At 47.8% G+C, this 26707-nt stretch overlaps 2 protein-coding genes across 2 annotated transcripts in view; one reads left to right on the plus strand and one right to left on the minus strand.

The window, feature by feature from the left end:
• Positions 1–24132, minus strand: part of LOC120987313 — a 64402-nt gene extending 40270 nt beyond the window's left edge. The window contains exons 1-5 of the mRNA XM_040415883.1: positions 24051–24132; positions 22467–22589; positions 15916–16068; positions 15341–15466; positions 7924–8082 (exon numbers count right to left, since the gene is read on the minus strand). Of these exons, the coding sequence (XP_040271817.1) occupies positions 7924–8082; positions 15341–15466; positions 15916–16068; positions 22467–22589; positions 24051–24099 (610 nt within the window). The 5' untranslated portion in view covers positions 24100–24132. The remainder of the gene's footprint in view (positions 1–7923; positions 8083–15340; positions 15467–15915; positions 16069–22466; positions 22590–24050) is intronic.
• LOC120991412 lies at positions 1186–6455 on the plus strand. The gene is made up of 2 exons (XM_040420233.1): positions 1186–3004; positions 6135–6455. Exons 1-2 carry the CDS (start codon positions 1618–1620, stop codon positions 6137–6139), a joined length of 1392 nt encoding a protein of 463 aa, XP_040276167.1. The 5' UTR covers positions 1186–1617; the 3' UTR covers positions 6140–6455.
• Positions 24133–26707: the final 2575 nt, after the last annotated feature.

The raw sequence follows: 26707 nt of genomic DNA on the forward strand, positions 1-26707 counted from the left end.
CACCACTAGGGGGAGCTCACTACATACAGATTATACAGTTACCACTTGCGGGAGCTCACTACATACAGATTATACACTTACTACTAGAGGGAGCTCTCTACGTATAGATTATATAGCCACCACAAGGGGGAGCTCTCTACATACAGTTTATACAGCCACCACTAGAGGGAACTCACTACATACAGATTAATACAGGGGGCAGAATATATACAGATGATAAAGCCACCACTAGAGGGAGCTCATTACATACAGATTAAATATCCACCACTAGTGGGGGCTCACTACATACAGATTATACAGCCACCACAAGGGGGAGCTTTCTGTATACAGATCATACAGCCACCACTCGAGGGAGCTCACTACAAACAGATTATACAGCCACCACTAGAGGGAGCTCACTACATACAGATTATACAGCCACCACTAGAGGAAACTCACTATATGCAGATTACAAACATCACTAGGGGGAGCTCATTACATACAGATTATACAGCCACCACTAGAGGGAGGTCACTACATACAGATTATACAGACACCACTAGAGGGAGTTTACTACGTACAGATTATACAGCCACTACTAGAGGGAGCTCACTACATACAGATTGTACAGATACCACTAGAGGAAGCTCACTACATACAGATTATACAGCCACCACTCGAGGGAGCTCACTACATACAGATTATACAGCCACCACAAGGGGGAGCTCACTACATACAGATTATACAGCCACCACTAGAGGGAGCTCATTACATACAGATTTTATTACAAGACCCGGAGGCTCATATTGCTATTCTCCTTCTTTACTCTGACCAATAGCAGCAAAGAACAAATAAAAATATTGAAACATGTCATCAGCCCCTCCCCATAGTCTCTCTATAACAGGCCACACCGCCTGCAAATCCTCCTCTTTCTTTGCTGCTGACCGCAGAGATAAGTAGTGCTTTGTTACTGTTTTTCTCATTATGTCTTACTGATGATTTTATATTCTTTGGGAAATTTGTCTTGATTTGTTTTGCCCCTTGTGGGGCTATTTGGGGGTGCATATAGGTGATATTCTACTGTGCCTGTTAAGTTTTTACTTTTCCCCCTATCTTATGGTCTATTTTGGGGTCTCCTAATGGTGGTTCGGTTCCCAGGACGGACATCTTGTTCTCCCTCTGGTTCTCTGTCGCTGTGCCCTCTTCTGTTCCCCCCCTCTTATCGGGCGGCTCTTTTTCCCGCCGCCGCTTACCTCAGTGCGGCCGCGGCTGCGCTCTCTTTCTTCCCGGCAGGCGCGCCCGAGATCTCGCGAGATCTCGGGCACTTCCGCTTTGTGCGTCTTCTCGGCCTGGAGCTCGGCTGCCTCGGTCCGTCCCTGGGTGTCCGGTTAGGTTTTTTCTCTTACAGCGATCCCCTGTTACTGGCCTGGGGCAAATCCCCTTCACCAGTTTCCTTCTCCCCAGACGCTCCTGTGGCTGCCGCTTGTTCTATTGAGCGGCCATTGTTAGCGTTTTTCTTTCTGTGTGGTTGAGACTGGGTTTTTTAACCCTGTCTTCCCTCATACCATAACTGGCTAGATCGCCTATTATATTATACTAAGGCAGTACCATTATCAGTACACACTTGCACAGGCCATCATGCCTAAGAATGTGCATACTGGCCAGGGCCCTGCAGCAGAGGACGTCCCTCTGGTGGAATTAACCCCTTCGGGGGAGGATGGCCATATCCCGATCCCTGGGGATCAGACCATTGATTTTCAAGCGTCGCTGTCCAGCGCCATTGCTGCAGCCATGGGTTCAATGACCTCGGTCATTTCCCAGACTATCGCTCAGGCCCTAGCTGCCCATCCGACTACCTCTCAGTCCCCGCAGCCCGTCATGGTGTCCTCACCCACCGGGCCAGGGCCGTCTGCCTCCAGAAAAAGAATTCAGAAAGGTGATGATGTTCCCACCAATGTTGGCGCGCCTGGTCCGCGCAAGAGAGCCCGTACGCGTCGGGCAGAACGCACGCGCAACTGGAAAAGTGCTAGAGCACTGCAGGAGATGGATTCCGACTCTGATATCGGATCCGAGGAGGAGGCTTTAGATGACGCCTTTGAGGAGGCAGAGGAGGACCCATCAGGGGTCATGGAGGATAACCCCCTACCTGGGTGTAGCTCCCTATTGTCTGCTGCAGACGCTATGCCTGCACCTTTGACGGATCCCTCTGGGGAACCATTGTTCGACCCAGATTCGCTCCACCACCCCCGCTCGGCTGAGTGGTTACCATTGGAGCACGTCTCCAAATATTTGGAGGCTAGAGTGCGATGTCCTCTTTCCAAAGAGGCTCGCAATAAGCTTAGGGCGGAGTGCCCCAGACCCGTCATCCCTAACAGGGTGTGCGAGACTCCAGCGGTCGACCCCAAAATGACGCAGTTCCTCGCCAAATCTGGTTGGAACCCGCGTAGGGGTCTGGAGTCGGCGCTACGATCCTGCCAGGACAAACTCCTGGACATATTTGGCCCGCTAGCTAAGCTTTTCGACCTGGCAGAGACAGCTAAAGCCGAGGACAAGCAAGTTGACCCGCTGGAATTGCGCGAATGGGTACAGAGGGCCATTTGCATAGCAGGGAACGTGAATACGTCCTTGGCTATAGAGAGGCGAAAGGCCATCCTCTTCAAAATTGAGCCAAAGCTGTCAAACCTAGCTCTGACGGAGGCTGGAAAGGAGGCCCACGGCCTTTTATTTGGTGAACCATTCATTAAGGACCTAGGGAGGTTTGTGGGGGCTTTCACGGCCTTAGACAAGGCCCAGTCCTCCATGAAGCGAGTTTTTCACGGTAGGGTCTCTACCAGGGCCGGCAGCTTCAGGGGCCGCCTGTCCGGCCGTGCCCAATTTCAGTCCCGTGGTTCGGGCCGAGGCTCCTACTCCCAGAGGTCTTCATTCCAGGAGCACAGACGAGAACAGTCTTCGTTCTTCCCTTCACGAGGAAGCTCCTGGCGTCCAAGAGGATATCGAGGAAATCCGTCTTCTAGACGTCCCTACGGTGAGTCTACCAACTCATTTCAATTCTTTAAAGGCTTGTGTAGGGGGCAGACTACGTCTTTTTTCCCCAGCTTGGTCCCACATCACCTCGGACCGTTGGGTCCTTTCCACGGTCAGGGGTTTCCATATCGAGCTGACGTCCTCTCCACTATCCCTCCCACCCCCACACCCGGCGATACTCTCAGCGGAGAACCGCATGCTGGTCGACTCAGAACTGTCGGACCTGGTCCGCAAAGGAGCCATAGAACCGGCTCCGATGTCCCCGGGCCTGATAATCAGCAATATTTTTCTAGTGGCAAAAAAGGGGGGCCAACTTCGGCCTGTTATCAATTTACGCGCCCTCAACGCGTTCGTCAGATACCGCCATTTCAAAATGGAGGGCATCCATCTCCTTCGGGACCTCCTTCAGATGGGCGATTGGATGGTCAAGCTGGACTTGAAGGACGCTTATCTTACTGTCCCAGTAGAGGACGCGTCCAGGAACCTTCTCTGTTTCTCTTGGCAGGACAGGATTTGGCGATTCACGTGCCTCCCGTTCGGCCTATCTTCAGCTCCCTGGTGTTTCACCAAGCTGATGCGTCCGGCTATGGCGTGGCTGCGCAGTCGTGGAGTTCGTCTCATCGTATATCTGGACGACATTCTGATCATGGCCCAGAATCGGTCAGTATTATTGGATCATCTTCGCTGGACCATGGATCTTCTGTCAGATCTGGGTTTCCTCCTCAATCAGGAGAAGTCTTGCCTCACCCCGTCTCACGTGATGGAGTTCTTGGGGTTTCTGGTGGATGCCACGGCAGGGACGCTCAGCCTGCCTCCGGCCAAGGTTCGGTCCATACGGAAGGAGTTGTGCAAAGCCAGGTCGTCTTCCCAGATCCCTCTACGCCATCTAGCCAGGATCATAGGTCTGCTGGCCTCATCTATCCAGGCGGTTTTCCCAGCCCCGCTTCACTACCGGGCTCTACAGCGCCTGAAGATCTCCCACCTTCGGGCGGGGGCTTCCTATGCGGATTGGATCTCGCTGGACGAGGAGACCAAGGAGGAACTATCCTGGTGGATCCACAATCTTCGTGCTTGGAACGGCAAGGCGATCTTCGGCCATCGTCCGGATTTCGTGGTAGATTCGGATGCCAGCCTGTCGGGCTGGGGAGCTCACTGCGAGGGGATCACGACCGGAGGCGGTTGGTCAGAGGCCGAGGCGGGATTCCATATCAATGCGCTGGAACTGTTGGCTGGATCATTTGCGATCAAGAGCTTCACGAAGGACACGGCCAGATCCTGCATCCAACTTCGCATGGACAACGTGTCAGCGGTGAGGTACATCAACGGCATGGGCGGAACCCGCTCCACCATCTTGTCTCGTCTGGCGAAGGATTTCTGGGACTACTGTCTAGACAAGGAGTTGGTTGTTTTGGCGGAATATCTCCCTGGCGTCCAGAACATTCATGCGGATTGGAGCTCTCGGTATCTTTCCGATTCCAGCGACTGGCAGTTGGATCCCGCGGTGTTCCGTTCCTTAATGTCAATTTGGGGTCCTTGCTGCATCGACCTATTTGCTTCCCGTCTCAACTCGCAAATACGACGTTTTTACAGTTGGCGCCCGGACCCGGAAGCCGAAGCGGTGGACGCTTTTCTGCAGGATTGGTCCAGAGATCTGCTTTACGCGTTTCCTCCATTTCAGCTGATCCCCAGGACCCTGATTCAGGTGCGACGTTATTCAGCGGATCTGGTGCTACTGGTCCCATTTTGGAACTCCCAGTCGTGGTTTCCGCACCTTCTGGAGATGATGATAGAGATCCCGTACCTGCTCCCGACGTCTCAGACTCTCCTCCGAGGTCCGAATCACCAACTACATCCTCTTCTCCTAGACGGATCTCTGCGCCTGCTGGCATGTCGGATTTCAGGGGACCCTGGGAGGTCCCAGGAGTTTCGGGAACAGCTAGAGTCCTCTTGGAAAATGCGTGGGCCCCTGGCACCAGACGATCTTACAGATCGGCCTGGGGATCTTGGGCTCGCTGGTGCGTGGCTAGGGACTTGGATCCCGTATCGGCACCTGTGACGGAGGTCTTGCATTTCCTTTCTTCTTTATTTGACCAGGGCAAGGCTTACCGCACAATCAGCCTGTTCAGATCGGCTATTTCTGCCTCTCACCAAGGTTTTGATGGTACCCCTGCGGGACAACATCCTTTAGTATGTCGCCTCCTGCGCGGTTCTCGGATGTCTCGTCCTCCAAGACCTAGATTTTCTGCCACGTGGGATGTGTCTTGCGTCCTTTCTTTTTTGTCTTCTTGGCCTCAGAATACGGACCTTTCCCTTCGGCAGCTGTCGGCTAAGCTCGTCACTCTCTTTTGCCTGATCTCCTGCAAGCGGGTTTAAGATGTCCGGGCTTTGGACTTTGATGCACGCTCGTACACCCCGGAGGGGGTCTCTTTTGACATCTCTAGGAGGACTAAGACTCACATCCGTTCGGTGGCTTATCCTGCTTTCCCGGCTTCACCTTCACTTTGCCCAGTGGCCTGCCTCAGGGAGTATGAGGCTCGCACTTCTCCGCATCGGTCACGTGAGTTCCCGCATCTTTTCCTTTCGACCATTCGTCCTTTTGCCCCAGTGACCACTCCCACGCTGGCTAGGTGAATGAAGTGGATCATGGAGCTTGCGGGCGTAGATACTTCTGTTTTTTCGGCGCATTCTGCTAGGGGGGCGTCTGCTACCTCTTTGGCGGTTTCTGGCGCCAGACTGGAGGACATTTTGAAACTGGCGGACTGGTCCAGAGTCTCCACGTTCAGGGAATTTTACTTCCGTCCAGGTCCTCACGTTTTTTCGTCAATTATTGAGAATTTGTCTTAACTTTGAACTTGCAATATGAGCCTCCGGGTCTTGTAATAAAATCAGGTGATTTTCCTATTTCATGACGTAAAGTCATGATTTTATTAAAGACACGGAGGCGAGTATTGCCCACCCTATGTTTTCCCTCCCTATGTGAGTTTTAAAATTGGAATGATTTTGATTGTGTGTCATTTGCATATTGATTTAACTCTATGAGTTTTTCCTGAGTAGGTTTGTCGCAACCATTTGTTTGTGAATACGATGCACCAATTTGCTTCTATCATGGCTCTGTTTTCGCCTTTTTTCAGGTTGAGATCGGTCAGTTCCGTGGTGTCCTTTGTTCTACGTCCTGGTTCGGAGGGTCGGCAGTTCGGTTCCAGCCGGTCATGTGACGTGGACAGCTTCAGGAGATTCTTCTAGGTCGTTCCTGGTGTTCCTGTTCGCTTCCGGATGGATGGCGCTTTTGTTCCCAGGCTGTTCCGGTTCCTGGTTGGCGGTTCGATTGGGCTGTTCGGTTCGAATTTACAAAGAAAGAGGAGGATTTGCAGGCGGTGTGGCCTGTTATAGAGAGACTATGGGGAGGGGCTGATGACATGTTTCAATATTTTTATTTGTTCTTTGCTGCTATTGGTCAGAGTAAAGAAGGAGAATAGCAATACTCGCCTCCGTGTCTTTAATAAAATCATGACTTTACGTCATGAAATAGGAAAATCACCTGATTATACAGCCACCACTAGGGGGAGCTAACTACATACAGATTATACAGTTACCACTAGAGGGAGCTCACTACATACAGATTATACAGTTACTACTAGAGGGAGCTCTCTACGTATAGAATATATAGCCACCACAGGGGGGAGCTCTCTACATACAGTTTATACAGCCACCACTAGAGGGAACTTACTACATACAGATTAATACAGGGGGCAGAATATATACAGATGATAAAGCCACCACTAGAGGGAGCTCACTACATACAGATTAAATATCCACCACTAGGGAGGGGGGGCTCACTACATACAGATTATACAGCCACCACAAGGGGGAGCTTTCTGTATACAGATTATACAACCACCACTAGAGGAAACTCTACATGTAGTACTTTTATTCCGGCCGCCTCTCTGCATGCGCTGCCTTGCTGCGCCGGAACTCCGCCCTGCCCCCATTATGGTCAATGGGGCCAGAGCGGTAGTCCGGGGGCACACGTGCACTAGCGGCAGCACGGATCCGACATTTCTGAGTGATTTCAGAGTTGTGTGCTGCACACTGGAGATAGGGCTGATGAGAATAATTGTGGTCTGCACTAACAATTAATTGGGATTCGACCAGGCACTTCATCCTCGGTAGTAGGTAAGTATTGATTTGCCCTATCTCTTGTACACCTTGGGGTGTCGGTTATGCGTTATAACGTGGTAGACAGCCATGGGTTATAGCATGGCTGACCGGAACCCTACCCCACATTTAGGCTAGTGATGATTATTAAATTTGTATTATTCTGTATGTGATTTGTGTAATCGTATATTTAATCATTTAGTAAATATATTTATTCACTTAGCTGCGTAAGCTTATTCATTCTCAAATCTTTTGAATTCATATTATATGTCAGGTCCCGCGCGATACATTCTCCCCCCTTATAAAGGTGTCGTTCTGTAGAGACACTCGCGCATGCATACAGCTTATTTCAGGGGTATGGTTTACCCTGCTACCTTGGTACTTTTGTGGTACCGCTGAGATAGTATTGTTGCTAAATTAGGATGTATAGTGCCAGTGACATCCAGTTTTAGAGTATCTTTTGAATTCATGTTACGTTATAAGTGTGAACTCAGCGTTATACAGCCATCATTTTTATATTGAAATCCAAATGGTAGAGAATACATTTCTGATTACTACGCTGATTACCCCCCAAAGAGCACTTGTTCCTTTTTCCTTTTAGGGTTGGAACCTGGACAAGCTCTTCTTCAGGATTGGTAGAAGTCACAGCTTCTGGACTCGAAGGAATAAGAATGTGATGACTAATTAATAGATCTTAAAACTGCTCCTGCTCCTTAGATACAAGGAATTATGGGAAGTACAATACCGTAGAAACAATGCACTCACCTACAGGCAGAGGACTTTTCTTGGTCGCCTTTGTGCAGGTGACATTTACAGGTCGTAGCTTCATATTGTTATTTCGAAATATTTCACCAATTAGAGGGTACAAATTACAGTACGCAGAAGATGAGCAGCCAGAAAACATCGACAGGGAAGGTTTATTTGCTGGAAAACAAGAGAACTACAGTAAAGGATCAGGAGATCTGACCTGAAGAAGAGCAGCGGTGACAGCTGAGATCATCCAGACCTGAGCGTCAGATCATTTAGGGTACTTTCACACTAGCGTTTTTCTTTTCCGGCATAGAGTTCCGTCACAGGGGCTCTATACTGGAAAAAAAACTGATCAGGTATATCCTCATGCATTCTGAATGGAAAGTAATCAGTTCAGGATGTCTTCAGTTCAGTCATTTTGACTGATCAGACAAAAGATAAAACCGTAGCATGCGGCTCCGGCGAAAAAAACAGAAGACTTGCCTGAATGCTGGATTTTTTTCCATAGGAATGTATTAGTGCCAGATCCAGCATTCAAAATACCGGAATGCCGAATCCGTCCTTCCGGTGAAAAAAGTAAATGCCGGATCCTTTTTGCCGGATGACACTGGAAAGACGGATCTGGCATTTCAATGCATTTTTTTGACTGATCAGGCATTTTTAAGACTGATCAGGATCCCGATCAGTCTTACTAATGCCATCAGTTGGCATACGTTTTGCCGGATCCGGCGACGTGTGAAAGTAGCCCTAGTATGGTCAGAGGCATAAACTTGAAGCCCCTGAGCTCCAGTGCAACATCTATAACAGGAGCCTTCAGTTCTGTACTAGGGTCCCCACCTACCTAGCATCCTTTGATACTGGTGTATCCTTGATGGTAATGGTAACTGGATGGTAACAGAGAAATATGTTTCTGTTTGTCTTTCTTGTTGCATCCACTAGATGGTGCTGCATTATCTCAGCACAACACCATCCTGCGGCACACTGCTGGCACAGAATGCAGACGCCGCATGATGATTTTGCTGTCTCTCTGTTTCTGGTGTTCAAGTTATGGAGTGACCAACCAGAGCGTCAGATCATCTAGAACAGCACATAATATTCCGGAAAAGACATGATAAAGGGATTGTCCTCCATTAGAAGTGATATCGTATCTCTAGGATATGCATCATCCTCAGAATAAAGGAGTCACTGTGCTAGTTAGAGGATATTGCTTCCTTACTTCTCGTGATTGGCAGGGGTCCTAGAGGTTGGGCCCCACTAATAATGATGTTATGGCATATCCTGGGTATACCACAAGATTATAGGATGGGTATACCATAGAGATGAGAAAACTAGCTCACCTTTGCAAAATTTAGTCTGGCAGATGAACCCGAAACTTTTCAGGATAATTTCGGTCAAATCCAATAAAACCGCATCTAGTACCATTTTAGTGCACATGTCGTCAGGAAAAAAACGCTAGGAGGGAAGGATACTCACATGACCGAAAGAGGAAGTGGGGGAGGGTTTGCCCTGATTGGCTTCCAGTCTGAATGAGTCAATCAGAGCTGCAGCAGGCAGGGAGGTGCCCGAGCAGAATGAGCAGAAGGCCATTCTGTGTTGGGCTGGGAATGAGGGAAAACAAGGGAGTCAGGGACAGTAAAAAGTCACACTCAAGCTTGTATTTTACTGCCGGGGAGAGTGAAGGGAAAGGCTAGAATTACAAAGAAAAAGAATTGTGTGTGTTGAATAAGGACAGGCAGGGAAAGCTGTCAGCCAGGGAGTGAGAAGTGAGGAGCTGGGGCCGCGTGTGGACAACTGCAGCTGCTGCAAACCTGAGAAGCAGCTACGTGCAAGGATAAGTGGTGGGGTGTGTAATAAGCGCAAAACTGTGCAACACGTGTTCTACCATCCAGAGGATAGATGTAGCATTTGAAATCTCAGCACCTGGAATACTAGTCCGAACTTCGTGTCAGGGCATCTCAAAGAGTTTTTTGTTTTGGCTTAAATTTATGTAATGCTACTTTCACTCTAGAGTTTCTATTTTTTCCGTCATAGCGTCTCAATACCGGAAAAAAACGCTTCCTTTTTGTCCCCATTTATTGTCAATGTGGAAAAAACGTAACTGAACAGAACGGATGTGGAGCAAGACAGATCCGTGATGACCTAGAATGTACACTGCTCAAAAAAATAAAGGGAACACTTAAACAACACAATGTAACTCCAAGTCAATCACACTTCTGTGAAATCAAACTGTCCACTTAGGAAGCAACACTGAGTGACAATCAATTTCACATGCTGTTGTGCAAATGGGATAGACAACAGGTGGAAATTATAGGCAATTAGCAAGACACCCCCAATAAAGGAGTGGTTCTGCAGGTGGTGACCACAGACCACTTCTCAGTTCCTATGCTTCCTGGCTGATGTTTTGGTCACTTTTGAATGCTGGCGGTGCTTTCACTCTAGTGGTAGCATGAGACGGAGTCTACAACCCACACAAGTGGCTCAGGTAGTGCAGCTTATCCAGAATGGCACATCAATGCGAGCTGTGGCAAGAAGGTTTGCTGTGTCTGTCAGCGTAGTGTCTAGAGCATGGAGGTGCTACCAGGAGACAGGCCAGTACATCAGGAGACGTGGAGGAGGCCGTAGGAGGGCAACAACCCAGCAGCAGGACCGCTACCTCCGCCTTTGTGCAAGGAGGAACAGGAGGAGCACTACCAGAGCCCTGCAAAATGACCTCCAGCAGGCCACAAATGTGCATGTGTCTGCTCAAACGGTCAGAAACAGACTCCATGAGGGTGATATGAGGGCCCGACGTCCACAGGTGGGGGTTGGGCTTACAGCCCAACACCGTGCAGGACGTTTGGCATTTTCCAGAGAACACCAAGATTGGCAAATTCGCCGCTGGCGCCCTGTGCTCTTCAGAGATGAAAGCTGGTTCACACTGAGCACATGTGACAGACGTGACAGAGTCTGGAGACGCCGTGGAGAACGTTCTGCTGCCTGCAACATCCTCCAGCATGACCGGTTTGGCATTGGGTCAGTAATGGTGTGGGGTGGCATTTCTTTGGAGGGCCGCACAGCCCTCCATGTGCTCGCCAGAGGTAGCCTGACTGCTATTAGGTACCGAGATGAGATCCTCAGACCCCTTGTGAGACCATAGGCTGGTGCGGTTGGCCCTGGGTTCCTCCTAATGCAAGACAATGCTAGACCTCATGTGGCTGGAGTGTGTCAGCAGTTCCTGCAAGACGAAGGCATTGATGCTATGGACTGGCCCGCCCGTTCCCCAGACCTGAATCCAATTGAGCACATCTGGGACATCATGTCTCGCTCTATCCACCAACGTCACGTTGCACCACAGACTGTCCAGGAGTTGGCAGATGCTTTAGTCCAGGTCTGGGAGGAGATCCCTCAGGAGACCGTCCGCCACCTCATCAGGAGCATGCACAGGCGTTGTAGGGAGGTCATACAGGCACGTGGAGGCCACACACACTACTGAGCCTCATTTTGACTTGTTTTAAGGACATTACATCAAAGTTGGATCAGCCTGTAGTGTGTTTTTCCACTTTAATTTTGAGTGTGACTCCAAATAAAAAACCTCCATGGGTTGAAAAATTTGATTTCCATTTTTACATTTTTGTCTGATTTTGTTGTCAGCACATTCAACTATGTAAAGAACAAAGTATTTCAGAAGAATATTTAATTAACTCAGATCTAGGATGTGTTATTTTTGTGTTCCCTTTATTTTTTTGAGCAGTGTATATCAATGGGGACAGATCCGTTTAACTTGGACACAATAGAAAACTTTCAATGGAGTTCATGACGGATCCGTCTTGGCAATGTTAAAGATAATACAACCGGATCCATTCATGACGGATGCAGATGGTTGTATTATCAGTAACGGAAGCGTCTTTGCTGAGCCCTGCAGCTGCCGGATTCAGCACAAACGCTGGTGTGAAAGTAGCCTAAGTCTTACAATATGAAGGGTAATGGAGGATAACATCCGTGAATGATTTTTTTTTCTAAATCTGCATATTTTAAAACTCAATACATTCTCTTATCTACAATTTCATCAGGATGGCTATTACAGCTGGGACTTATCTGCCTCCTTCACTAACTGTCACGGTCCCTCAGGTGACTGATGTTAGGAAATCAAGTAGATTGGCTGAGCGTGGAGGAATCTAACAGCCTCCTTAATTTCTCTTGATTCAGTGTTGATAGGGTTAATGACCACTTCCCTTTCCTCAGCTGTAGCTCAGTGGTCATCACTTCTACCCTTTATAGTCTCACCCCACCCTTCCGACTATGCAGTTGATAGCTTCATTTGTGTTTGGCTGAGCTGATGTGAGATCCTCTCTGGTGTTCCTGTTCTTCCATCTCTACAGAAGTTAAGTGTCGCATTTGTTTGTATTTGTTATATTCCCTGTTGTTGTATCTGGGCCTGCGACAGAGACTTCCATTCGGCCATCTGGGGAGGAATGGGTTGTCTCTGGTCCTATACTTATTCCAGGGCCTTATAGGGAAATCAGGGCCTAGGTATCCTGCTTATGAATATTCCTACCTTCAAGTTCTATTCATATTGATAGGTAGTCAGGGCCCGGATTAGGATTGTCTAGGAGGTGACCTGTTTATTCCCTAGTTTCCAAGCCCAGTTACTGTTCTTCTTCCCTCCTGTGTTCAGTGTGGAGTTTCCCCCCCACACTGATCGTAACACCAGCACTCTCTTCTTTCTTGCCCAGCCTCCAGTGTGATCTTGGAGAGGATTTTACCACTACTACCAATACTATGATTACTGATAACGACTTGTGTGTGAGCTGGCTAAGTGATAAAAACATTTACTAGGTGTGATTAAAGATTAGGTAAAACAGACAAATCTCAAGCAAAAATCTCAAAAGGTAACAGCCAATATGTATAGTGGATCAATTAAAACATAACGTTTATTGTAAATATCTGAAAAAAAGAAATATAGAAACAAACAAAAATAGAGACTCCCGTTTGAAAAACAGTAATATAAGATAATACACACAGCAGTACAATGGTGCTCGGCGGCACCTATTAGGGACCAAATAAATGTAACCCGCTTGTCCTACCACTTCCAGGTCGTTAGGATTGGTGATAGTCCATCGGTTAATCTGATCCCTCTCCAAGATGATGAAGGGACATCCATAACAGGTGTCAAAGATGGTGGGCAGATTAGGGAAACTATCCTGACCCTATTATGCCCTATACAGGGAGTGCTATGCTGGCGCTAAATTGGCCTAAATATGGAGCACCCGCCCTGATAAGGACGGCCCCATCCAGAACCTGCCCCTTCACTAGAAAGCCCTAGATTGCCCTATTATGAGTTCCCTACACACATGTTTCGCAATAAAGAATGCTCATCAGGGGAAAATAAAAGTAAACATAATGATATCAAATGGTGGGGTAATACACAATACCCCCTTTAGGGTTGGGAGGAACGCTAAACTGATGAAGCAACGTCCCACACTTGGGGCAGTGGGCACTAAACAGACAAATCACATACAGAATAAATAATTATAAGTCACATGTCCTGCTCAATAAAATATGTGGGGGACTTCTGTCGCCATGTCCCATGGTGATACATGACAGACAGCATCCTACCTGGATGATGTTCAGTGGAGTTCTGTCACGGATTAGAGTGGGGGTAACTCTAATCCGTGTGATGTTAACATAAGTGGAAGCTGCTTGACCAGGACAACAGAATTAGGGAGTAGGTCACCTCCTAGCGCATCCCTAATCTGACCCTGACTCCTAGCTGTATGAGCCGACCTTGATGGTGGGAGGGCTCATACTCAGGAACCTCGCTTCCCTACTAGCCCTGGACAGATCTCTGAGCTAGGAGCTGGGTAAGACAACCTGTTCCTCCTGGATACGGACGGACAGGAGTCTAAACTGGCCAAGCTGCAAAGGAAGAGAAACATCAACAGCCTATGGATATGGCAGGAGAGCGAAAGACTTCCACCCCTACCTGCCACAGACACACTGACTGGATCCCGTCCTCAACTGCTGATGTCCACACCCAACACAAATGGACACAGCACACACACATAAACACACAGGAACCCAGATCCATAGGTGCAATAATAACAAACACCACATAAACATAAAATAACATCATGTAACAAACTTATGACCACAAGGGTGGCCCTCACTGGCAGATGGTATGTAACCAGGAGGATGACTCCAGCTAACCATGGCTGAAGTACCCTCAGAGTCTGGCATCCAGCGGAAGCTAAATAGCCCCAAGTGGCCACACCCACACACAGACACACCCACACACAGACACACCTAGTGTTCACACACTAAGAAGGGAGTTAACCCTTCCTACACCAGGCAAGGGAAGAAGGCCACTTAAAGGGGAAGTGTACAATCAACTATCACACTGCAGCTGTTACCGCAGGCAACGACATGCGTGGCAACCATGTCCTGGGAAATAGCCAGAAGGCCGAGACACTGCCACCACATGTACACAACACCACACGTTGCCACGGGCAGCCACAAGTGAAGGGAAGTGTCACAGTGCACACATACATAAACCTCGTGCACACCAGACAGAGAAAGTGCACACATACACACACACACACATAGCCATAGGCAACCGCACGCATCAACAGTGAGACGCCTAGCAACCAGCTCAGGCTGCTACATTGCCAACAAACACCTGTTGTCCGTGGCAACCGCAGTTGAGGCAAACTACTAACAGCCCCCAGCTGCGGTTGACAAAATACCCAGACCGCGGGCAACTGCATGCGGCTCCCAAGGAGTCACGACCATGCACATGGGCGCGACAAGTTCCCATCAACTGTCTGTGTGCACCAGGTTTATACCTTTCAGCCTTTCCTCCTAAGGAGGTCCAGGTCTCTGAGATAATCACTCAGGAATGTGGCCTTCTCAGCATAATGGGGGGTTTGTGTATGTTCTCCAACTATCCCTAACTCACTACATTACAAGGAATATAGAGGGTGATATAATAATTAAAGGGGGCAGAACCAGTCAGTACTTTAGTATGTAAAATTCCATTACAATACACTCTCTTACCCACAATTTAATAGGGATGGCTCCCACAACAGGCACTTATCTTCCTCCTCCACGGACACTCTCTTCTTTTTTGTCCAGCCTCCAGTGTGATATCGGAGAGGATTTCACCACTACTACCACTACTACTCCTCCCACTACTACTACTCCCACCTTCTCTTTCCACATCCACACTGCACTGCTGCTACTTCTGACTTTTTCTTCGGACAATTAACACTTGTGCGTGTCGTACGGGCAGCACTAGGAAGCTGGAGGGTGTTATATACCAATTTCCAGGCCAATTAGAACCAAACTTTTAAAAAAATTCTGCGAACATGAACTGAACCAAATTTCAACAGATTCGGTCATCTCTAGTGCGCCCCTTTAAGTGATCAGGAAACAGATTGTCAGGAATATGGTTTACCTGTGAATGTAAAACAATAATTCTCTTCTCCAGTGCATTTCATGGCGGTTTCTGGAACACATGTATTTAAACTGGAAGAACAGAACGGGCAGACGAGTCCATTGTGCGTATTCTTTTCTGGTGGCACTAAAATAACAAGTTTAGAGGTTTAGTTAAAGGAGGTGACATCACTATCACTTAGTAGCACCCCCCCCCCCCTCCCGCATTGTCTATTTCGATGGCTGATGACCAATAGCTATTTGCCCCCACCCCCGCCATACCGCAGCCAAATGTTGGATACCTCTGGTGGCGCCTTATTTCCATGACAGCAACAGCAAACCTGCATGCCAACATTTGCTATTGGGTAAGATTCGGGGTCCCCCCATATATATTAGGCATAATATATATATTTCATTCCAGAAATTGAACCATTTCCCTAATTCACATGAACCTCTGTCTGGCTGTGAGGCAACTGGATGAAGCAGGAGCTCTCCCCCACTTCATAAGAGACCAAGAAAGCCATACCCGAATACACTATCAATCTGGAGTTTCAGCTGAGGTTTACCCTTACCAGACTAGACCCCCGTGATACTTACAGTCCGGGAGGGGCATTCTGCAGTTGTCTATAGAACAACAAGCTGTTGTGAACTGTATTCTTCCCCTTCCCGTTGATATTACCCCACTCTGGTAGCAATAATTATAATTCCAGCATTGCCTCTTGACGGCCCGTGTGGCAAGGTACTGCTCAGCTGAGACATAGGAAGAGAAGGAAAGCACGTGGACAGTCAGTATCTCTCCTACAATATTTCATAGACACATCAGCTGATGGCAATGACAGTCCAGGGTATCACTCACATGGTGCACGGGTAAGAGTTGCCCTATATAATATACTCTAGCACCAGCTGCACATCCAGCTTCCAAACCCTTTTGGGGCAGTCTCTCCCCGTCCTTTCCAGACCAGTGGGGGAAGCATACTTACCAGCTCCCCACCACTCGGGTCCACCCCCTTCAGTGGATTTACTCCCGGGACAGTGGCAGTTAGTAAAGCTGTATTACATTGCTAGAGGGATGTGAGACGATATAGTCGGGCATCACTGCAAACTGATCAGGCCAGAACTGACTTGATGGATAGGAATTCAGTCTGGGTATTAAAGGGTTTCTCCCACGAAAAAAAAAAAATTCTACAGTTTTCAAATCAGCCCCTGGATCTGAATACTTTTATAATTGCAGGTAATTTAAAAATGTAGCACTAGCCACTGAGTTATACAATAAAATGTCTCTGTATAGCGCCACCTGCTGTTTGTTTTTTCCCCTAATTCTTTGTCCTGCTGGCTGAGAAGGCCGCACATGCTCAGTTTAATCCTTCTGCCTCCTGGGTTGTGATATGAGGAGCTGAGACACGCCCCCGAGCTGCAGGAGAAAGGACACGCCCCTGAGCTGCAGCAGAGGAGACACTGCCCCTGAGCTGCCACCTTGATATAAATGTAGCAGAGTAATGAACGTGGAGATCTCTGGATCCATGTGAGGTACAGGGCTGGTTCTAGATTTGTTAGAAGGAGGTTGTCGTGTACTATATGATGGCTGATTTTCACATTTTACATTAGTCATCATGGGATAACCCCTTTAAGCAATGTCAAGTCCAAGGCACAAGGACGCTCCAGGTAACCGGACAGCGACAACGATGGTGGCAGAGTGGCATATCTGAGCCATGGTTAGCTGTGGATGGGTTGGCTTATTGCTGGATATACAGCGGGAGAACCAAGGAGTACTTATTTCATGTGAAGATGTGATTAAATCGGGGCTAAAAAGGCGACTAAGAGCTGATTTGTTGTGGGCACGAGGGGCGCTCAGCTGAGACCGCCTCCTAATGCCAGAGAATTGCTAGTTAGAGAGAAGAATCAGACTGGGGGGGCGCTCAGCTGAGACCGAGACCGCCTGTGCTAATTCCAGAGAATCGCTAGTTAGAGAGAAGAATCAGACTGGTGGGGGGCACTCAGCTAAGACCACCTGCGCTAATTCCAGAGAATCGCTAGTTAGAGAGTAGCATCGGACTGAGTCACTGTAATAATGTGTCTCTGCCCAGGGCGGTGGCATAGTGCTGGATGTGCGAGGCTGGGTGGAATTAATATGGTGGACGCTATAATGATAAGAGGACAGATGGTACAAATGAGACGTCAAAGGTTAACGTATGGGACCGGAATCTACGGACAGAGAAAGAGGGATACAATATGACTGCATCATCACACAAGCAATCGATACACAGAACGTGCAAAGGGACAGAAGCTGACTGCAAAATCGAGCGGATAAAGGGTTAAAGATGTCACATACAGGAGTAACAATGCTGCAGTGTATTGTATTAATTGTACACTGCTCAAAAAAATAAAGGAAACACTTAAACAACACAATGTAACTCCAAGTCAATCACACTTCTGTGAAATCAAACTGTCCACTTAGGAAGCAACACTGAGTGACAATCAATCTCACATGCTGTTGTGCAAATGGGATAGACAACAGGTGGAAATTATAGGCAATTAGCAAGACACCCCCAATAAAGGAGTGGTTCTGCAGGTGGTGACCACAGACCACTTCTCAGTTCCTATGCTTCCTGGCTGATGTTTTGGTCACTTTTGAATGCTGCCGGTGCTTTCACTCTAGTGGTAGCATGAGACTGAGTCTACAACCCACACAAGTGGCTCAGGTAGTGCAGCTTATCCAGGATGGCACATCAATGCGAGCTGTGGCAAGAAGGTTTGCTGTGTCTGTCAGCGTAGTGTCCAGAGCATGGAGGCGCTACCAGGAGACAGGCCAGTACATCAGGAGACGTGGAGGAGGCCGTAGGAGGGCAACAACCCAGCAGCAGGACCGCTACCTCCGCCTTTGTGCAAGGAGGAACAGGAGGAGCACTGCCAGAGCCCTGCAAAATGACCTCCAGCAGGCCACAAATGTGCATGTGTCTGCTCAAACGGTCAGAAACAGACTCCATGAGGGTGATATGAGGGCCCGACGTCCACAGGTGGGGGTTGTGCTTACAGCCCAACACCGTGCAGGACGTTTGGCATTTGCCAGAGAACAACAAGATTGGCAAATTCGCCATTGGTGCCCTGTGCTCTTCACAGATGAAAGCAGGTTCACACTGAGCACGTGACAGATGTGACAGAGTCTGGAGACGCCGTGGAGAACGTTCTGCTGCCTGCAACATCCTCCAGCATGACCGGTTTGGCATTGGGTCAGTAATGGTGTGGGGTGGCATTTCTTTGGAGGGCCGCACAGCCCTCCATGTGCTCGCCAGAGGTAGCCTGACTGCCATTAGGTACCGAGATGAGATCCTCAGACCCCTTGTGAGACCATATGCTGGTGCGGTTGGCCCTGGGTTCCTCCTAATGCAAGACAATGCTAGACCTCATGTGGCTGGAGTGTGTCAGCAGTTCCTGCAAGACGAAGGCATTGATGCTATGGACTGGCCCGCCCGTTCCCCAGACCTGAATCCAATTGAGCACATCTGGGACATCATGTCTCGCTCTATCCACCGTCACGTTGCACCACAGACTGTCCAGGAGTTGGCAGATGCTTTAGTCCAGGTCTGGGAGGAGATCCCTCAGGAGACCGTCCGCCACCTCATCAGGAGCATGCACAGGCGTTGTAGGGAGGTCATAAAGTCACGTGGAGGCCACACACACTACTGAGCCTCATTTTGACTTGTTTTAAGGACATTACATCAAAGTTGGATCAGCCTGTAGTGTGTTTTTCCACTTTAATTTTGAGTGTGACTCCAAATCCAGACCTCCGTGGGTTGAAAAATTTCTTTATTTTTGTGTGATTTTGTTGTCAGCACATTCAACTATGTAAAGAACAAAGTATTTCAAAATATTTAATTAATTCAGATCTAGGATGTGTTATTTTTGTGTTCCCTTTATTTTTTTGAGCAGTGTATTAATGCTGAGAGCACCAGATCCTTATGTATCCATCGAGCGGCTGTGACGAGGGCTCGGGCAGCAATCGGCCTACTGGGAAATGTCCCTTTTGGGTCTATGGCCAGTCCCCGTGTAAAGAGATAGAGATGTCACATACAGTAACAATGTTGCAGTGTATTGTATAAACAAACAGCAGACATGGAAACAGTGAAGGACAAACGGAGAGCTGTGCGCAGAGGAATGAAATGATTACTCCTCTCTCTGCACCAGTTCTGGATCAGTCAAACACATTTTCCAGTGCCACACTGGGGCATGATGGTGACATTCAGGAGATTTATAAAAACTGGTGTTTTTAAAAAAGAAAGGTGGAATCTGATTGGTTGCTGTGTGGGCATCTAAGCCGGCTTTCCTTTACACCAGTTTTAGTAGATCTCCCTTATTGTGTTTGGATTTCAGTAGATTTCCCTCCTTTTTAGTGTCTCCAAACAGTTCTGTGCCCTCTGGGGGATCTGTACACCCAGCAATAAGCCAAAGCGATTATCCGCACCTGACCATGGTTCAGATTTTCTAATTGGCCATTGCCCGGTTACCTGCAGCGTCCTTATGCCTTATACTCGCCTCATCCTCACTGTCACTGATACTGCATAATTCCCGCAGAGCATTTCTGCCCTTTGAGTCAGTGTGAACCTAGTCAGTTTGCAGTGATGCCTGACTTTAGCATCTCCATACTGTCTGGAACAGTTGCACCGAATCAGGCACCCAGTGCACTTATGGCAACTTTTCTCTTGAGAGAATTCTAACTTAACCAGTGTGCAGTGACTCCCATCATCAGGATCCTGCATTTCTTTAGCTACACTATACAGCCCCACGCCAGGTTAGGTGTCCTGTGTACCCATGCCAACCTAGTCTGGAGATATTGGCAAATCTGGATTTCCTGTTTTATTCCCGGATTTCAGCTGCATGTCCTGCGTGTACATGGTATCCCTCTTCCGGACCCAGAGCTGTGGTTACCTCCAATCTCTGCACCCACTGTGTCACCCCCTGCACCCATTGTTTCTCCTCTCCAAATAACTGAGCTCTTCAGTGCACAGAATACTTGTGTATTATATGTAACACATTATATGGCTCAGATAGTTGCAGCCTTTCACCTCTTACTATAAATTATACAGGCACCGGTAGTACTGTACTTCCTCCCTGCCTCGAACTGTAAATAACGTAGCTACGAATAATGTAGTCTTCTTTTCTCTTCCTTTACATGATGTAGGTACAGATAGCGTACCCTTCCTCTCTTCCTGTAAATGATAGTAATGTACTTCCTTCCTGTCCTGATTAAATAACATCTGTACCTAAATAACAAAAGTACAGATAATGCCCTTTTCTTCCTTTCTGTTTCGCTACATTAAGGCACAGGTAGCACTGTACTTCCTCCCTGCCTCTCACTGTAAATAACATAGCTACAAATAATGAAATCCTACTTTCTCTTGTTCTACATGATGTAGGTACAGACAGTGTACTCTTCCTGTAAATGATATAGGTGCTCATAGTGCTGTCTTTCTGCCTTTTGCTATAAATGATGTAGGCATAGGTAGTGCTGTACTTTCTCCCTGCCTCTGATTTTAAAAACACAGGCACGGATAATGCCAACTTTCTCTCTCTTTCTCTATAGGCTGAAGGCACAGATAGTGCAGTCTACCTCTCTATGCCTATACATTTTACAGATAGAGATAGCGCAGTCTCTGTTTCTTCCTATAAATGATGTAGGCACAAGTGGTACTGTACTTCCTCCCTGCCTCTGATTGTAAATTACATAGGTACAGATAATGCCCTCTTCCTTTCTATTTCTCTACAGGCTGATGGCACAGATAGTGCAGTCTACCTCTCTATGCCTATACATTTTACAGATAGAGATAGCACAGTCTCTGTTTCTTCCTATAAGTGATGTAGGCACAGGTAGTTCTGTACTTCCTCCGTATAGTGCCTATGTAACACCCCAGAGTGGAGTTACCATTCCGGCACCCTGCTACTGTCTTTAATGGTCTAATATCATGTCATCTTGCATATTTATTTTCAGGTCTCTCAAAACAGCATTCCTAATAATGTTGTGTAACTGTTCATCTAATTTGCCTGGTTCACCGGCAGGTGGCAGCAAACACGGCAGAGCTATAGTTAGATAGAATGGAACTCATCATTCCATTCTCCCCCCCTTTGGTCAGAAGTGAGCCAGTCCTGCTTGCTACCGGAAGGAGGTGGGGCAGTTCTCGTTTGTGCTGATAGAGACTCCATGTTGGAGCTGCCGTGATTCTAACCTATTCCTCGGCTAAAGATAAGTCTGACTAAAAAGTGAAGTGCAGCATAAAAAAGAAGCCAAGTTATCCAGTCAGCTTGTCAGTACAGCAGAGTGAGAGAAAGATACAGCAGAGTTGAGTTTGCCTGCCAGTTTAATGCTATAGCCTGCTGGAACCAAGACAAAGCCTGTAAACTGTTTGAAGAAATGCATATTCAAAGTAAAGCTGCCATTGAACTTGATCTCAAGGTCTGGACTCAAGTTATTCTTTCCAATCCCTCAATTATTCTCCCTACTTATTGCTTTGGAGCCAAAGCCTGGGGTCCAGCGGTATCCAAGTAGGAGCACCGTGACACACATTGAGACATTTAGGCCGAAACATACCACTCGGCATTCCTACACCTGGGGTGCGTTATAGAGAGGCGCCCGTTGCACCTACAAGTGATTTTTATTTCACATGCTTAGCTGAGATCACTATAGCATTTGAGCGACAGGCCTAGGACTTACAATGGACCTATAGGATTATATGCGCTGTGTGCTGCTGATGTCATCACTCTCCCCTCCAGCACACGGCATATTTACTGCTATGGGTCTCTTCTCAGACAGGAGCCTCATGGATGTGCTCTGGAAGCATGTGGAGCTTTCCCTGCGCAGCTTACTACCCTCTCTCTTCATTCCCCTCTTAGACTCATGTCTACGGTATAATATACGGTATAACTGCAGTGTCCCTGCAGGACCACCAATGACCCCACACATATAATAGACGATAAACCTGATGTACATAGGACTGCATGGGGGCTGAATACACAAAAGGACCGGAGGTTCTCTATCAGACTACCTGCATATACACATTGTTTCATTTTATAGCTTTGATACATTGAAGCAAATAAGAGAATAGTGAAGAAGGCGGCCGTACCCAGAAAATCTACAGGATTGCTTTCATAATACTTACGGTGTTGTATGCTGAGATGCAGGACGAGGCACATTTCGTTCACATTGCACTGCATCTTGTCTCCAAAGCAATCGTCTGATACTTCAGAAGTCGTGTGACATGTCTCACATTGAAGACAAGAACCTTGATGTAGCAGAGTCAGATTCGTTGTTAAAAGTCACATGAAAGGTGATTTCAGGTCTTTATACAGATCTATACTTATCAGCCCTATGAAATTAGGCTCTTAAACAATGTAGCGTTGTAGCAATGTTGACTTTGTCACTGGGCACAAGGAGAAGTCACAATGCATTAGTGCTTTTACATAGGGCTGCCAGAAAACCTTATAGTGCATAAATAAAGCGGCTCAGTGAGCTACATGAAACAGCTCAGCTATACTGGTAGCAGAGTTAAGTTTGTCATTCATCAGTTGAGTTAACAGTACTCTGTGCCGGCAGACCTATGTAAACGCCTAAAACGGTTGTCCTTTCCTATAATGCCCTATTAGGGTACATGAATATAATAGAGAAGGTCACCCCCTTCTGGACCTCAGTCTTTCACTCGAGGCTTTGTTCTACTGGACCTGACGTGTCCGTATATTTCACACATGACCTTTAAGCTCAGGGAGCACTGCCGAATATTTCAAGCTGCCGGTTGATTATTGTCTATGGGTGTAGTCAACGCTTATTAATTATACCCCCTCCTGGAAAACCCCTTTATAAGGGCTCATGCAAACGACCGTATGGCTTTTTCAGTATTTTTTACGGATCCGTTGTTCCGTTTTTCCGTATGCCATGTACAGTATACAGTAATTACATAGAAAAAATTGGGCTGGGCATAACATTTTCAATAGATGGTTCATCAAAAACGGAACGGATACGGAAGACATACGGATGCATTTCCGTTTTTTTGGCGGACCCATTGACTTCAATGGAGCCAAGCACCGTGATTTGCGAACAAGAATAGGACATGTTCTATCTTTTCACGGTATGGAAATACTGAAATACTGAGACGGAATGCCCACGGAGACACTTCAGTTTTTTTTGCTGAACCATTGAAATTAATGGTTCCGTATACGGACCGCATACTGAACTAAAAAAACGGACAGTATACTGAACGCAAAATACTGTCATGTGAATCAGGGGATGTCAGAGACATAAATGTGCGTCTACTGGGTGTCACGTCCCTTCTGCCACTCATCTTGGCGGCTCATAGCCATCATTAATCAGCAGATGGTGACAATGACAACAGGAGGAAATCCCTCCGAGAAGATCAATTAATAGTTTATATTTAATAAATATTTCCTACAGATGATGCGCAGTGTGTGGTATAATGTCCGCCTCACTGACATGAACGTCAAGATGAAGCATCAAAGTACTACAGTACCACCGCTACATCATAAAGGTAATGTATATAGATGTAGCAGTGCTGAGTTTGCTCCATGCAATAGCTTCTTGGGGTAGGAGAACTGAAGAAAACACATTCTATGAATCACCATGAAATGTAGCGAGCGATGAGCTCAGCTCGGCTGCTCTGATATATATATACATACACATATAACGCTCCGCCTGCCTCTACCCCTGAAGAATAAGGAAAATGACAATTTACCTGAAGCCAGGAGGGCGGCCTGAATGCAGAGGAGCAGCGTCCGTCTCATGGTGGCCGGCTAGGAGGAGTGTCACCTTCTCACCTGTGCTCCGCAGTTACAAACTCCAGGCGGAAAACCTTGGGGAGGCAGCGCCGGGACACAGGTGTCAGAAGGAGACAGACAAGGGTCAGGTCTGAGGAGGAAAATCCGTGAAATCTCAGTAGGCAGGGCTCGTCATGTACAGTGAAGGTGGATACTGTTTACAAGGATTGCGCCATATACTGCTCACAACGAGCCAAAGTGTAGGATTCTATCTGGGCACTGTGTGGCTCTATCTGGGTACTGTGTGGCTCTATCTGGGCACTGTGTGGCTCTATCCGGGCACTGTATGGCTCTATCTGGGCACTGTATGGCTCTATCTGTGCACTGTGTGGCTCTATCCGGGTACTGTATGGCTCTATCTGGGCACTGTATGGCTCTATCTGTGCACTGTGTGGCTCTATCCGGGCACTGTATGGCTCTATCTGGGCACTGTATGGCTCTATCTGGGCACTGTATGGCTCTATCTGGGCAATGTATGGTTCTATCTGGGCACTGTGTTGAACTATCTGGGCACTGTGTGGCTCTATCTGGGCACTGTATGGTTCTATCTAGGCACTTTATGGCTCTATCTGGGCAATGTATGGCTCTATCTGGGCACTGTATGGCTCTATCTGGGCAATGTATGGTTCTATCTGGGCACTGTATGGCTCTATCTGGGCACTCCATGGCTCGATCTGGGCACAGTGTGGCTCTATCTGGGCACTGTATGACTCTATCTGGGCACTGTATGGCTCTATCTGGGCACTGTGTGGCTCTATCTGGGCATTGTATGACTCTATCTGGGCACTGTGTGGATCTATCTGGGCACTGTATGGCTCTATCCGGGCAATGTATGGCTCTATCTGGGCACTGTGTGGCGCTATCTGGGCACTGTGTGGCTCTATCTGGACACTGTATGGCTCTATATGGGTAATGTCTGGTTCTATCTGGGCACTGTATGGCTCTATCTGGGCACTGTGTGGCTCTATCCGGGCACTGTATGGCTCTATCTGGGCACTGTATGGCTCTATATGGGCAATGTCTGGTTCTATCTGGGCACTGTGTGGCTCTATATGGTCAATGTATGGCTCTATCTGGGCACTGTGTGGCTCTATCTGGGCACTGTATGGCTCTATATGGGCACTGTGTGGCTCTATATGGGCACTGTATGGCTCTATCTGGGCACTGTATAGCTCTATCTGGGCAATGTATGGTTCTATCTGGGCACTGTGCTGATCTATCTAGGCAATGTATGGCTCTATCTGGGCACTGTATGGCTCTATCTGGGCAATGTATGGTTCTATCTGGGCACTGTATGGCTCTATCTGGGCACTCTATGGCTCTATCTGGGCACTGTGTGGCTCTATCTGGGCACTGTGTGGCTCTATCTGGGCACTGTGTGGCGCTATCTGGGCACTGTGTGGCTCTATCTGGACACTGTATGGCTCTATATGGGTAATGTCTGGTTCTATCTGGGCACTGTATGGCTCTATCTGGGCACTGTGTGGCTCTATCCGGGCACTGTATGGCTCTATCTGGGCACTGTATGGCTCTATATGGGCAATGTCTGGTTCTATCTAGGCACTGTGTGGCTCTATATGGTCAATGTATGGCTCTATCTGGGCACTGTGTGGCTCTATCTGGGCACTGTATGGCTCTATATGGGCACTGTGTGGCTCTATATGGGCACTGTATGGCTCTATCTGGGCACTGTATAGCTCTATCTGGGCAATGTATGGTTCTATCTGGGCACTGTGCTGATCTATCTAGGCAATGTATGGCTCTATCTGGGCACTGTATGGCTCTATCTGGGCAATGTATGGTTCTATCTGGGCACTGTATGGCTCTATCTGGGCACTGTATGGCTCTATCTGGGCACTGTGTGGCTCTATCTGGGCACTGTGTGGCTCTATCTGGGCACTGTATGGCTCTATCTGGGCAAAGTCTGGTTCTATATGGGCACTGTATGGCTCTATCTGGGCACTGTGTGGCTCTATCTGGGTACTGTGTGGCTCTATATGGTCAATGTATGGCTCTATCTGGGCACAGTATGGCTCTATCTGGGTAATGTATGGCTCTATCTGGGCACTGTGTGGCTCTATCTGGGCACTGGATGGCTCTATCTGGGCACTGTCTGGTTCTATCTGGGCACTGGATGGCTCTATCTGGGCAATGTCTGGTTCTATCTGGGCACTGTATGGCTCTATCTGGGCACTGTGTGGCTCTATCTGGGCACTGTGTGGCTCTATCTGGGCACTGTGTGGCTCTATATGGTCAATGTATGGCTCTATCTGGGCACTGTATGGCTCTATCTGGGCAATGTATGGCTCTGTCTGGGCACTGTGTGGCTCTATATGGTCAATGTATGGCTCTATCTGGGCACTGTGTGGCTCTATATGGTCAATGTATGGCTCTATCTGGGCACTGTATGGCTCTATCTGGGCAATGTATGGCTCTATCTGGGCACTGTGTGGATCTATCTGGGCAATGTATGGCTCTATCTGGGCAATGTATGGCTCTATCTGGGCAATGTATGGCTCTATCTGGGCAATGTATGGCTCTATCTGGGCACTGTGTGGCTCTATCTGGGCACTGG

This window comes from Bufo bufo, chromosome 1 (assembly GCF_905171765.1).
Source record: "Bufo bufo chromosome 1, aBufBuf1.1, whole genome shotgun sequence".
NCBI classification, from domain to species: Eukaryota; Metazoa; Chordata; class Amphibia; order Anura; family Bufonidae; genus Bufo; species Bufo bufo.